The sequence below is a fragment of the Megalobrama amblycephala genome, linkage group LG7, assembly GCF_018812025.1.
Source record: "Megalobrama amblycephala isolate DHTTF-2021 linkage group LG7, ASM1881202v1, whole genome shotgun sequence".
NCBI lineage: Eukaryota > Metazoa > Chordata > Actinopteri > Cypriniformes > Xenocyprididae > Megalobrama > Megalobrama amblycephala.
Window position 1 is genome coordinate 35893451 of NC_063050.1, and position 14511 is coordinate 35907961.

Here is a 14511-nt window from a genome sequence, read left to right on the forward strand (position 1 = left end):
CTAGAACAATTTACTTAAAGAAAGTTATGTTTCAACCATGCCTTTATCTCCAGGAAACAAGCAGACAGTTGAAATCAGGCTGAGTGCTAATATAAATCTAGATGTCATCAGCATGGCAATGATAGCCCAGGCCATACTTCTGGATAATCTGCCCAAGAGGCAGCATATAGATACTACACTCTAAAAAATGCTGGGTTAAAAACAACCCAAGTTGGGTTGAAAATGGACAAACCCAGCGATTGGGTTGTTTTAACCCAGCGGTTGGGTTAAATGTTTGCCCGACCTGCTGGGTAGTTTTATTTAAACCAACTATTGTTTAAAAATTGCTATATGGCTAGCTTAAAATGAACCCAAAATAGTTGAGAAATTAAAAACCAGATGCAATTAGAGGCAACAATAATAGACAAAAGGTGAATGTTTATTAATAAGCTTTAATATTTTATTAATATAAATTTAATAGTTTAATATTTTATTAATATAAATGTATTAATAAGCAATTTAATAAATGTTTATTGTTTAATAATTATTCATTGAACATTAATAAATGTTCATTTCCAGCATACTTTGGGTTAATTTTAATTAAGCAATACAGTAATTTTTAAACAATAGTTGAGTTAAATAAAACTACCCAGCAGGTTGGGCAAACATTTAACCCTACTGCTGGGTTAAAACAACCCAATTGCTGGGTTTGTCCATTTTCAACCCAACTTGGGTTGTTTTTAACCCAGCATTTTTTAGAGTGTAAACAGAGTAGGACCCAACACTGACCCCAGAGGGACACCCTGTCGTAATGGCACAGTCTGAGATCTATTAGTACCCATATTGACAATTTTGTGAACGTTCTGCAAGATAAGATATAAACCAGTTCAATGCAGTGCCAGAAAGGCCAATCCACCAATGCAGTTTGTCCAGCCCTAGTGTAACATACTGTATCGAATGCAGCATTAAGATCTAACAAAACCAAAATGCCACAAGCACCAGAATCAGCTGTAATGATAAGGTCATTCCATACCTCCATACTATGTCCAGATCTAAACCCGGACTGAAAAAGTTCTAGTAATCTGTTCATAGAAAAGTGATTTTGCAGTTGGCCAACAACCACATGCTCAAGAATTTTCGCAAGGAATGGCAAATTCGAAATAGGCTTATAATTGGGCATATCGGTTGTATCAGTCCTTGGCTTTTTCAGAACTGGCATAACTGCTGCTGATATAAGAGGGGAGGGACGAATGCTGGATCAGCTTTTCACGCAAGCGTCATGGGGCGTAGGAATAGATGGATAGGAGAATATTTTAACATGATGAAATCCGTAAACTCCAAATAAAACCATAATGTAAATAATACATTTAAAGCAGCAAGGTCACATATTGTCAATGGATATAATCCAAATTAGGGATGCAAGATATTTATCGGACAGACGATATGGGTGAAAATGACGTCATTTTTATTGCTCCGATAAATAAATGTAATCCGATAACTAGATCCGATAAAGTACTTGCTGGTAAATCAATCAATTAGTCTGATTTATCCGAGATTCATCCGCTTTCTGGCTGCGAGTGACTGCAGCTTTAAAACTGTGTCACACTCATTGCGTCATCACCTTTGAACGTCTTTGTCGGTCTGGACGTTACTCGGTGGCAGCGGAGGACAATGCCATTGCTATTTGCAGTTCAATAGGGATTCCAAGAGGAGGAAAAAATGCATCAAGTTTTAACACAACAAATCTTATATCTCACATGAAAGGTCATCACCGTGGCAAAGTTGTATTAAAAGAATATGAAGCAGCCACGGCAGCAGCTACCAGCGCTAAGCCTAAAACACAGCGTCGATGTCCCCATTCAGCAGGCATTTAAAAATTGTAAAAAGTTTTCCAGAGACAGTAAAAAGGCTAAAGCCATAAATGACAAAGTAATGAATTTATAGTTATAAAATAGGGTTTTATTTTGTGCACATAAACCATAGTTTTGTCATAGGTCTGTTAAACCCTTTCTGTTACTAAGTATTTTGGTGCCTTTCACAAAAAAATAAAAACATTTGAAGAGTCAGGACTGATGTTTGCTATTATAGTTAGGCTAGAGCTACTATCAGTTTCATCAGTTTCATCAGTGCATCTTAGATTTACTATTCTCCTGGGAGCACAAACTGCAGATTATATGAAAATTATAATATAAAAATATGAATTTATTGGTTATCAGTATCTGTATCGGAATCGGCCATGAGAAGGACTTAATTATCGGTATCGGTTAAAATATTTCATATCGTGCATCCCTTATCCAAATATCAAATAGTTAGGAGTCCAGGCTGATTGGGAGGCAGCAGAGTCACCGCGAAAAGCAAATCCACATTAGCAGCCACATTGCACCAATGTCTTCTCACCAGAAACTATTTTTTAAAAACTTGACAGCCCCAGTCCTCATTCAACTTTAATATAATGGTAAAGTGTGGCTCAGGATATTTATATTAAATTATGATGAAAAATCTATTTTCTGTTTCACAAAAGAGTCATACAAGTAGGTAAGAAAAAATTCATAATTTTCATTTTTGGATGAACTATGTATGATACGTATGAAGTGTGAATTAAGACTTTGTTAGTGCAGATAATTATGATGATTAGTCAATACATCACTAATAACTTATCTTAATTTAATCTTAATCTTATAGGTACTCCATAATGTACAATAAAGTGCTTGTTCAGTTATATATACTCAGAGTATAGAGAGATCCTTGCATAGCTTTTTGTTTCCTAGCCACCAAAATTCATAAATTCCAAAGCAAATATTTGGCAAAATAAAAATGAGATGAGAACAAAAACTAATTTAAGTGAATCAGCATTAAAACAATTAAAAGTTATAAAAAAGCTAACATAACAAATGTTTGTGTTGTATTTTCAATACAATATTATGATTATAACTTTGGTTATTAGCAATATTTATATATAAAAAAAAACAGTCATTACAGTAATCTTGATTCATACAACACCAAAACACAAAAGCACATTCTGGCTTAAAGTAGTTAAGATTTTTACAATATTTTTGTAAAAAAAAATATATATTCGAAATACAAGATTACACTTGAATCTCTGCGTCGTCCAAGATGTCTCTTGGCAGTGTTGCCATTTTTCTATAGCATCCCAAACCTGTTTCTGAAACCACTGGTGAGGTACTGGGTGTTCTAACGGTAAGTAACGACAGAGAGGGGGAGAAACTAGGAGTCATTGCTGAATGGGTCAACTCTGTGTTTCTAGTGCAAGTCTTGGTGTATGTGGGCAATCTGACCAGGGGCAATCTTCTATGGGGCATTCTGGGAGGGACAGCACGTATTCCTGGTTGGGCAACTGCTGTGATGAGAGGAGGTGGGTGCAGAAGGCTCTGTGACTCTGGCTCCACATCTCTGGCCCTCATCCCTTCATCTGGAAGCATCCCAATGTCTGTAAAAACAGAGGCCAAAGATTGGAAGCGTGGCTGCCAATTGAGAAAGTAGTCCCAACTATAGCTTCCATGAAGCTGTTCCTCACAGGAAATCAGATTGGTGAGTGAGCCCTCAACTGAACCCTGGTCATCAGGCATAGACATGCACCTTCTTATGACCTCCTCCACTTCCTTCATGTTGACTACCAGAGGAAGCATTTCCTCACCTCCTCCTTCATCCCTGAAATTATGGAGACTCTCAGAACTGGGCATATTCACTATTCTTACTATACCTATATTGGCACCAGAAAGTGGGTCTTCATCTACAGAGTGAAAGGAGAGTTGGTCTGAGTCCCCAGGAATCCCTGAGTCTGAGACTCTTGATGCCTGTTGTGTTGTGACAGAGCCAAGCTGTTTGTAACATGGAAATTTGTTGATCATCTTGATCTCTTGATCCTCAGCAGTCTCTTCCTCGGTAGATCCTCTTCCACTTGAGGTTTTTGAGTTTGAGTTTCTTGAAGGGTTTGGGATATCCAATCTTCCCCAACTGTCTAATGGTTCTTGTAAATCATGGAGGTTAATACCACGGATACTGCTGTTAAGGTTGCCATCTGTTGTTCCTAAAGAGTCAGTCTCAGGGTTGAGGTTAGCAGATAAGGAGGTTGCCTTCTTTACAACATTCTCTTTGGACCTGTACCTTAAAACAAGGGCAATGAAGCTCATTAAAAGTAGGAGGAACACTATTAACGACACACTTAGACTGGCAGTGTGGACACTGAGATCAACACTTGCCAGAGACTTTGCTGAACTAGATATGTTCACAACTACATGACAGGTTGACGACCTGGAGTCCAGTTTGGGGCTACTTGCTAGAACTATCAGGTCCTCTATTGTCTCATTTGAGATCGATCTTCTTCTCTGATACACAGAGTTTGAGATATATAGACAGCCAGTTGTTTTGTTGACATTGAAAAATGGGGATGGGTTGACTAAAGAGTACTCCACTAAGCCATCCAGACCACCATCATGATCCATAGCCATCAGGTGGCCTATACTTTGGCCAACCTTGGCATTGGTTGGCAGAGAGAAATGGTACACATTCTGGGTGAAGATGGGGCTGAACTCATCAATGCCTTCGATTTCGATTTGTACTCTCAAGGTTGCCACTTGATCTCCTTTGTCACGTGCCTCTACCACAAAGCAGAATTCACTTTCTCGTTCATAGTCAAACATTTGCTTGGTATGGATGTCTCCAGTAAGAGGATCAATACCAAAGGCTTCTTTCTTGTCTGGGTTGCTATTTTCATAGTCCACAAAACAGGGGGTTAAAACGGAATAAGTAAGTAGACCGAAGATTCCTGCATCTTCATCAACAGCATGTACTGTACACACAGGAGTAAAAGCCGGCAGGTTTTCAGACACCGAGCAGTTGTAGGTAGGGAACATGAAGAATGGGGAATTGTCATTCTCATCAAGTACCAATATGTAAACAACCGCAAAAGATACTTTTTTGTCACTTGGAGCACCACAATCTGATGCTTGGACTGTTAAGGTAATTTTTTTATTCTCTTCATAGTCCAGTGTTCCATTAACTTCAAGGACACCTGTTACAGAGTCCACTCTGATCAAGCCTCTGCTGTTACCTGAGATGATGTTGTATGCTACAGTCCCATTTGCACCTTGATCAGGATCAGAGGCAGAGATATGGATAAGAGCTGTACCCATGGGGCTGTTCTCAGTGACCTGTGCATGGTACTCTGGATTACTGAAAACAGGTGCATTGTCATTAATATCAAGGACTTTGACTGACACTACAGTTGAGCTGTTCAGGGGTGGTGATCCCTTGTCTGTTACAGTCACAATCAATGAATAAGTGTCTGTGGTTTCTCGATCCAGAGTGTCACAGAGCACTACTTGGCCAACAGTTTGGCTGTGGGGTTCAGCTGGAATGCTAACAACTTCAAGGCAGAACCGCCTTTCGTCATTTCCACCTATGATTGCATACTCCAAACGGGTGTTTTTATTTGAGTAGTCACTGTCCTCTGCTAATAAAGTAAGTAGAGTGCTTCCAACAGATACATTCTCGGGAACATTCACCTGGTATGAGTTCTGTGTGAAGAAGGGGGCATTATCGTTAAAGTCCACCACCTCTATGTCCACAGAAGTGACACTAAATAGACTGGGGTCACCACTGTCACGTGCCTCCACCAGCAACCGTAACATGTTTCCATTTGCAACATAGTTCAGAGGCTTGTTGGTAAACACTGAACCTGTAGGCAGAAGAAAACTCATTTGAAATGCAATTTTACACACAGGATTGTTTTATTATTATAGCAAGATTCACTAAATAGAACTACGGTAAAACTAAAACTACTCTAATTTACATAACTGAATAAAAAACAAATAAAAAAGAATTAATGTTGTATATATCTAAGATACTTGTATTATACTGTATGCTCCCCTTTTCTATTTTTATTAGCATTTATACAACAGTTAGTTATGGTTCTCAAATTGGCTGATTGGCCTAGCGCCTTTTCCAGGCATGCAATATTCTAATAATATCACACAGAAACCGTTTCACAATTTGTATCATGCCGCTTGTTTCTGCCGGATCTATACTGGCAGCATTTTTCACAGCGAGCATCAATAGCGGAGGAGCAAAACCCACTATAATTTTACAAATACTACTGTTAATGTGCCACAGAATGTAGTTGTAAGAGTTTTTTAGGTGATAATGTAATTGTTTAGACCTCAAATGAGAGATATATAAACAGTGCCATTTTGAAAAATAGACCTCTGAGCGGGGGGGTGGGGGTGCAGGGGGGCAGGGGGTGGGGTGTAATTATGATAATAATGCGACTTATTCATGTTTGTTTATATTTATTTTTATTATTATTACAAATTTTATTACATAAACAGAAACACTGCACAGCAGTTAAAAACTATGGTGCATGTAACTGTGGAACATATAACAAAAACATGTATTTCATGTATTTAACACTGTACACTAACATTACATTGAAGGTCGAAATGGCCGGTGTGCCCTTCTGTGTCACTGTGATTTAATGTAATGAGTCATTTATGTGATATTTAATGTGATTTAATGTCATTTTCACCACCGTGTTTGATATTAAAATCAGTGCGACACACTTTGCAAGAGGCGTGGGCATTGTCAATATGGCTTTGAGATATGAAATTAAATTCTTCCGTCCAGCTGTTGTTAAATTTACATGTATTTAGTTTTTCTTCCGCCCATTTCTACCAAAGATGCTTGATTCCTGCATCTTCCAACGTCTACTACTGTGCAGATATCAACAGTGCAACTGGGTTGTAGTAGGTTGCCAGGTCACAAAAGGGTTGAAATTTTTATGTGTCTGGCAACTCCACAACCTTGGAATAATATATTGATCACATCATATAACGAGGTTTGGGCCATACAAATTATAGGAGTTTCCCGGAAGAAATAACAAAATAGGAGGGCGGTGGATGGTGGGCTTGAAATACGGTAGACTCCCGGGGAAAACGGGAGTGTTGACAGGTATGCCGAGAACAGATATATCTCGGCCAGTTGAGAATTAGGAATTTGCCACTTATGTAGATAGTGGTTAAACATGTGATATAATTTGTATTAGGTATATCAAACGGGCAATCTTTGGTCTTATTAATCTATGACTTGTTCTACAGCAAATCGATTTGGCTAATGGCAAAGTTAAGTTTCATAACTTTATATTTAACACACTTGTGCCATTGAACTGTTGTATAAAAGCAAGCTTGCTTTATTGTATTTCTTTAGTTAGAGATTTGTGAGCAAAGAATTTGTGCAAAATTACCATTATCAGGATCAATGTAGAACCCTCTCACTGGGGAGGAAAGAAGCCTATATGAAATTCTTCCATTTTGGCCAGAGTCTTTATCAGTTGCTGATACAGACACAACATATGTGTCTGCTGATGTATGCTCTGGCAACAAAACCTGGATGTGTGCAGCAAAAGATGGTCAGTACTATAAGAAGAGCATGAATAGTGCATGATTGTATCCTACAATACTAAAAAAAAGTGATCAAGACCTCTTAAAATAGTTTAATATATTATTTTTACCTGGTAAAATTCCTGAGAGAAGACTGGAGGGTTATCGTTGACATCCAACACCTGGATATAGATTTCGGCCTCAGTTTGATGGACAGAGTCTGATGCTTCCACTCTCAATGTATAGACAGCTTGATCTTCATAGTCCAGGCTTTTAGTTGTGGTAATTACCCCTGAGTACTGGTCAATTGCAAAACTTCCACTTGTCCGATCTTTATCTTTGAATGTGTATGTTGCTGAAGGACTAAGGTCTACATCATTTGCAATCACTTGGGTGACAATGTGGCCAACAGGAAGATCTGTGGAGATGGCAAGGAAATAATATTTTCATTGTGTTGTTCTTTAACATTTTGAACACATATTAAAACTCTTTAAATCAAATGCTGGGATTGTATCAGTAAACATAAATAAGTTTCATACTTTCTGCAATGGTCACTGGTTCCATGGATGGAATTGTAGGACTATTGTCATTTACATCTACAACCTGAACACGGACAGTGCAGGTGCCTGTAAGTGGAGGACTTCCCATGTCCTTGGCCTGAAGAATTAATCTGTATTTGAAACAAATATAATAATAATAATATTTTATTAAAAATAGAAATTCATATCCTTTAGGGCCAACAGGAAAAGGAATAATAATGATATGATGTCTTCCATGATTAGTCAAACAATTTTCAATAGACCATTAATTGCGAGTAGAAGAAGGTTTGTCATACTTGTAGGATGAGAATATTTCTCTGTCCAAGACAGCATTGGTGGCAAGAATCCCACGAACAGAGTCGATCACAAACGCATTATTGTGGTTTCCATCCAAAATGAAGTAACTGATCTGCCCATTTATACCACTGTCAGAATCTGTCGCTAACACCTACAGAATTAAAGTTATATAATGTTAAAATTAGGATCTGGAATGTAAGTTAAAAATCTTTTTGGTTAAACTGATGATCATACACACGATTCAATATTTATTCACAACCGCCACTTGGTTACAAAATAATTCTGAAGTTATAAAGATTTTTTTAATAATAATCATGGCATGGTCAAACAAATCCCAAGATGTACCTGCATGACAAAGGTGTTGTGAATTTGTCCCTCCCATACAGCTGTTCTGTAGTAGCTTTGCTTGAAAACTGGTGTGTTATCATTGATATCCTGCAGAGTGATGGCCACCCTGGCGTAGGCGGTTTGGTGTGCATTTTCCGCCAGAACCACTAGGTAAATTTTAAACTGTACCTCAAAGTCTATAAGTCTCTGCTCCTTAACTGTGATATCACCTGTCAATGGTGAAATTTCAAAAAATTAAAAGCTTGACAATGCCTCTGGACCACATATTTTATACTGCAAAGCACTTTACACTACAAAGCATGATACTCTTTATTCTTCTACAACAACTTTGTTACATTTACTTTCTCAATACTAAAAATATTTAGAATTTTAGAAGTGCCTAACTAAAAAGTGTTGAAGTTAGATTTTTATTCTGTTGTCAACAAAACTGCCAAAAGAATTTAAGAATTATTTGAAAACAAATGTTTTTTATTATTATTATTATTATTATTATTATACATACAATTCATTAATTATAATGCATTGCAGTATCATCATTACCAGTACCACCACTAATAATAATAATAAAACAATAACAATTATGTATTGCTGTATTATTATTATCATCATTACAAATACCATTAATAAAAATGTTGATGACAATAATAATAATAATAATTAATAATAATGAAAAGAAATTAGTAAATTTAATTAAAACTTTTAAATTATGATGATGACTATACAGTTCTCACCTGTAATTGGGTTAATAGTGAAGGCTTCATTTTCATTGCCGCTGAAAATACTGTACTTGATCGTTCCTTCATCTGCTGTCTGGTCATGAGCTACAACATTTGCAACCCAAGAGCCTTGGAAATGATAAGTAGTACATACAAACACAGTCAGTTTAGTATCCACAAATACTGACCTTCTCAGAAATACAAGCTTTTCAAAAATGACATTTAAGTAAATTACATTTAAGTAAATCAATGCTGAAGTGTCAAGAGAAACATCTTAAAAGTGAAAAACATCTCAAATCTGTAAGCTTAAGAAAAGTTGCTCAAAGTATACCTGTTTTGCTATTTTCTGGCATTGTGACTTCATAGAGCTCCTCAGTAAACTGCAGCGGCGGCTGTTCACCGTTAAGCTGAATGAGCAGAAGGCAACTAGAGGTGAGGGAAGGTTTACCTAGATCCACAGCCTGTATACGGAGCAGCTTTGTCCCAAACACCTCATTACTCAGGGGGACTTTTAACTTGACAGCTCCAGACCAATCAATCTGAAACAGCTCATCTTCTTCTGCTAGGCTAAACACTACTGTCCCATTGTCTCCTAGGTCCGGATCTTGGGCTGTAACTGTTATGATTGATCGATTAGGACGTGTGGTCATGGAAGAGACTGACACCTGCATGGGTTCCTTAACACATGCAGGTGGATTGTCATTAATATCTTCTACTTGTATTGTAACTGTAGCAATTGAGCTGCGTGGACCTTGGCTGCAGCCATCAGTAGCTACAGCGCGGAAGACATGCTGGGAACGAGTTTCACGGTCCAATGGCTTTGTGAGCCTTATCACACCAGTTAAGCCATCAACATAAAAGTTTCCAGAATTTTCCTCCTCCAAGGAGAAGGTCACTACACCATTAGGCCCCTCGTCAGGATCCCATGCTATCAGATGTAGGATCTCTGAACCCACATGGAGCCCCTCGCTAATGCTGGCACGATAGCTTTTCCGAGTGAATGAGGGGCTGTTGTCGTTTTCATCTGAGAGGGTGACGTGCAGCAGTGCAGTGGAGCTCAGAGATGGATGCCCATGGTCAGCAGCAGTGATGAGGAGGGTGTAGTTGGATCGTTCCTCTCTGTCCAGGAATCTAATGGTGCTGATCGCCCCAGTCACAGCATCAATGCTGAAACACTCTTCAGCTTATAATAGTGGATGAAAAAGAGACACAAGCACTGATTCTCAACCTGAAAGTTTTTCTTTAAGTACACATTTTTCATTACTGCAAGACTGGAGTCATGAAAATTAATGCAATGAAGTTAAAGAAATGCCCCTATTATGCTTTTATCAGATATTACCTGTCATGTAGTGTTATACACTGCATTCCAAATTATTATGCAAGTGACATATCAGTAAGATTTCAGTACAATAAACATTCAGATTTTAGTTTTTCTAGTTTTTTATGTTTGTTTATTTAATCATGTATTTTTAGATAACTGGTATCAATCTCAGACAAAATAATTTGCCGGGTCTATGGAAACCCTACTTAGAGGTTGTTCCACATTATTAAGCAAGTCACAGTTCTCATGCAATATGGAGAGGAAGAAAGATCTTTCTGAAGATGAAAAGCATGAAATGGTGCAATGTTGTGCAAAAGGCATGAAAACAACTAATATTGTGTGAAACTGTTTAAAATTGTGTGAAAGAGTTTATTCTACTGAAATCTTACTGATATGTCACTTGCATAATAATTTGGAACACAGTATATAGCTGTTTGTGAATGTAAAAGGTCTTCTGCAAAGACCTGCCTGAAAGAAGTTGTCTGTCATTCCAGTATTACTTCCTGCATGAATTTACATAGGTTTGTAACAAATTTGCATAATGTCAACTTTATGTCTTCATTGGCTGCCTGCAAAAAAAATGTCTAATTTGACCCTCAAACACTATACTGCTAGCTGAGGCTTGGAAGAGTTTGGTTTGTGTTGTTGACATGTTGAGAATACGCTGTTTCATTTCTGACTGTAAACAATTAGACCAATCATAACAGACTGGACCACCTGACCAAACAGAGCAGAGTAGGCTCTCAGAAAGGAGGGTTTTAGAGCTCTGTGTTATCACTCTCAGAGTGTAGCACATGTGTTCAGCCCTGGAGGTGGCTGGATGTACTCACTGTGATCCCACCTCTCTCACTTAAACTATTCGATTGTGGAGGGAGAGGAGACAGAAGAGACGCTCGCCAGCTATGTCTTCCTTGGGTTGGCTTCCTCATTGAAGGCTCATGTCTTGCCCTCAAAGCCACGTCAAACAACATTGCGGCTGGTGAGCAAGGTGTATGCGGTGGCAGGTCAGGCTGGTGGGGCCGTGCACACCATGGTGGTGTTGCTGGCCTACTAAGCAGACCTATTAAAACAGTGCTTCTCTAACCTGTTCTAGGGACCCCCCCAGCACTTCACATTTTATATGTCTCCCTCATCTAACACACCTGATTAAACTCAAACTTATTAATACTGACTGCAAGGTGCAACCCAAATATCTGGGTAATACCAATAAGGAACACGTACTATACAAAAGACCTGGATCAGGGTGAGGGATTGTCTCCTGAACTGCATTCAGCCATGGATCTAGCCCTCTGTGCCACTAAGACGACGACCCATGTCATTGGCAGCTCTATGGCTGCTATTATAGCAACAGAGATGCATCTGTGGATGAACTTATTGGGCATTAAGGAGAAAGATAAAACTTTTCTCCTTGATGCCTCAGTCTGGCCTCTGAAGTTAATGGAACTACCGTTGAGATGGTGGTGGAGAAGTTCAGAGGGGTGAGACAGCGATGGCTGCAGTGAAATGAGGTGGTCTACACTCTTACTGGGAAGCGTGCTTCCCTTATGAGAGGTAATGCTTAAAGGGTTAGTTCACCCAAAAATGAAAATTCTGTCATTTATTACTTACCCTCATGCCGCTCCACACCCGTAAGACCTTCATTCATCTTCAGAACACAAATTAAGATATTTTAGTTGAAATCTGATGGCTCTGTGAGGCCTGCATAGGGAGCAATGACATTTCCTCTCTCAAGATCCATAAAGGTACTAAAAACATATTTAAATCAGTGAGTACAGTGGTTCAATATTAATATTATAAACCGACGAGAATATTTTTGGTGTGCCAAAAAACAAAACAAAATAACGACTTATTTAGTGATGGCCGATTTCAAAACACTGCTTTAGGAAGCTTCGGAGCATTATGAATCAGCGTATTGAATCATGATTCGGATCGTGTGTTAAACAGCCAAACTTCTGAAATCACGTGACTTTGGCGCTCTGAACAGCTGATTCGACACGGTGATTCATAATGCTCCGATGCCTCCTGAAGCAGTGTTTTGAAATCAGCCATCACTATATGTCATTATTTTGTTTATTTTGGCGCACCAAAAATATTCTCGTTGCTTTGTAATATTAATATTGAACCACTGTACTCACATGAACTGATTTAGATGTGTTTTTAGTACCTTTATGGATCTTGAGAGAGGAAATGTCATTGCTGGCTATGGAGGCCTCATGGAACCATCGGATTTCAACTAAAATATCTTAATTTGTGTTCTGAAGATTAATGAAGGTCTTGTGGGTGTGGAACGGCATGAGGGTAAGTAATAAATGTTCATTTTTGGGTGAACTAACCCTTTAAGGATATTTTTTTTTCAACAGAGAAACGCCTTGTTGTGGTCAAATGATGAGACTTGTTTTTGTGTCGATTACCCTCCCTCCAGTACAGCTGAAGGTGACAATTGCTAGACAATGCTAGCAATTGCAATCTTTATATATGTGCATATGTGTGTGTATGTATGTATGTAAAGACAACACAGCCTCTGTGAGGTTTTTAGGCATTCACTTCTCATCAGTTGCCACCTCCGGCAAAGTGATGGTGCAAACATAGTCTGGGCTACGTTAGCATTCTCCCTGAAAGTCTGCATGGGTTATTATAACAAAGATGGATCTATTGCTGTAAGTATGCCTCTTTGTTATTTGTAACCCCTTCAGCTCTTAAGCTGGACGGTGATGTGTGACTTTAGCACACCTTCGCGCACTGAAAAAAAAAAAAGCCCATCTATGGGTGTAGAACTTGGCAGCTGAGAACTGTGGACTAAGACCTTTGCAAGAAGTTGCCCACTCTCTCATCTGTCACCCTCCCCAATTCAACAGATTGGGTTTTAAAGTAGGGCTATGTGTTCCTTTCGGATTAGGTTAGTTCCAGTAAACTCTTTTTTTCAAGGTATAGCTTGGCAGATGAGATGGACCAAGCTGCAAGTAGTGGCCCACTCTCTCATCTGTCTGGGGATTAAGCAGGGTTATGCTCCCTTGTAAATGGGTTAGTGCTCATTCCCAGAATAGCTGAAGGCCATAGCGGGGCCTTTTAGCACAGTACAGGTAGACTGTATCATGTTAGCAATCCATTCGCAATCTGTCACCCTCTCCAGCACATAAAGTAGTAGTAGTAGTAGTACTTTATTGTCACTAGTCACAGGTACCAGCGAAATTAGCCATCAACCTGTCCATACATACAATATGACAAGGGGGGTAGACAGGACAGGAAGACAGAAGATTAAGGAAGGAATACAGCATAACATGAGGGAGGGTAGGAGAGAGAAAAAAAAACCAACCCCCAGACAATGCTCCTAGTGGGGAGTACAGTGTGGGAACAGGAAAAAAAAAAACACCTCAGCAACATAAGCACATAATCAGTACAACATGAAAACACATGACTTGCAACAGGGGAGGGAAGTGGGGGCTGGAGGTAACCCAGCACAGGCAGGCAGCCATCCGGTCCTGCAGCCAGTCTAGGCGCTGGTCACAGACCCGCTTGTCAGACTGGCGGTACAAAGCGGCGAAGGCGAGGGATGGGGGGTTGGGGGGTGAATGCATATCTTTATATATGTGCATATGTGTGTGTATGTATGTATGTAAAGTTCTTGTATGTGTAGGCCTGGAGAGTCGCTACTCCTGGCATCAAATCTAGGTGCCTCAGTCCGCAGGATTGTCATAGCGATACACAGCAAATTGCCATGGAGACAACCTTGATAAGGTCCCAGACAGAGTCAACAATCAGCAGGTGTCTGTGGGAATGGGGGGAGGAACACAAGAGCGTCTCACTGCAGTGCTCTTCCGGGGGAGTTGATGTTCCAACAGCGGCCTTGGCTGAGGCCAGTGCTGGTTGACGGGAGTCAAAAGCAGATAAGATTGGGATTGTTTGGTCTTAGGTCGAGC

The 14511-nt window shown here is 39.3% G+C and overlaps 1 protein-coding gene across 1 annotated transcript in view; it reads right to left on the reverse strand.

The window, feature by feature from the left end:
• Positions 1 to 1737: 1737 nt before the first annotated feature.
• Positions 1738 to 14511, reverse strand: part of dchs2 (dachsous cadherin-related 2) — a 46852-nt gene continuing 34078 nt past the window's right edge. Inside the window, exons 13-20 of the mRNA XM_048197230.1 lie at positions 9605 to 10456; positions 9289 to 9402; positions 8555 to 8766; positions 8209 to 8360; positions 7913 to 8043; positions 7505 to 7791; positions 7238 to 7379; positions 1738 to 5677 (exon numbers count right to left, since the gene is read on the reverse strand). Of these exons, the coding sequence (XP_048053187.1) occupies positions 3066 to 5677; positions 7238 to 7379; positions 7505 to 7791; positions 7913 to 8043; positions 8209 to 8360; positions 8555 to 8766; positions 9289 to 9402; positions 9605 to 10456 (4502 nt within the window). The 3' untranslated portion in view covers positions 1738 to 3065. The remainder of the gene's footprint in view (positions 5678 to 7237; positions 7380 to 7504; positions 7792 to 7912; positions 8044 to 8208; positions 8361 to 8554; positions 8767 to 9288; positions 9403 to 9604; positions 10457 to 14511) is intronic.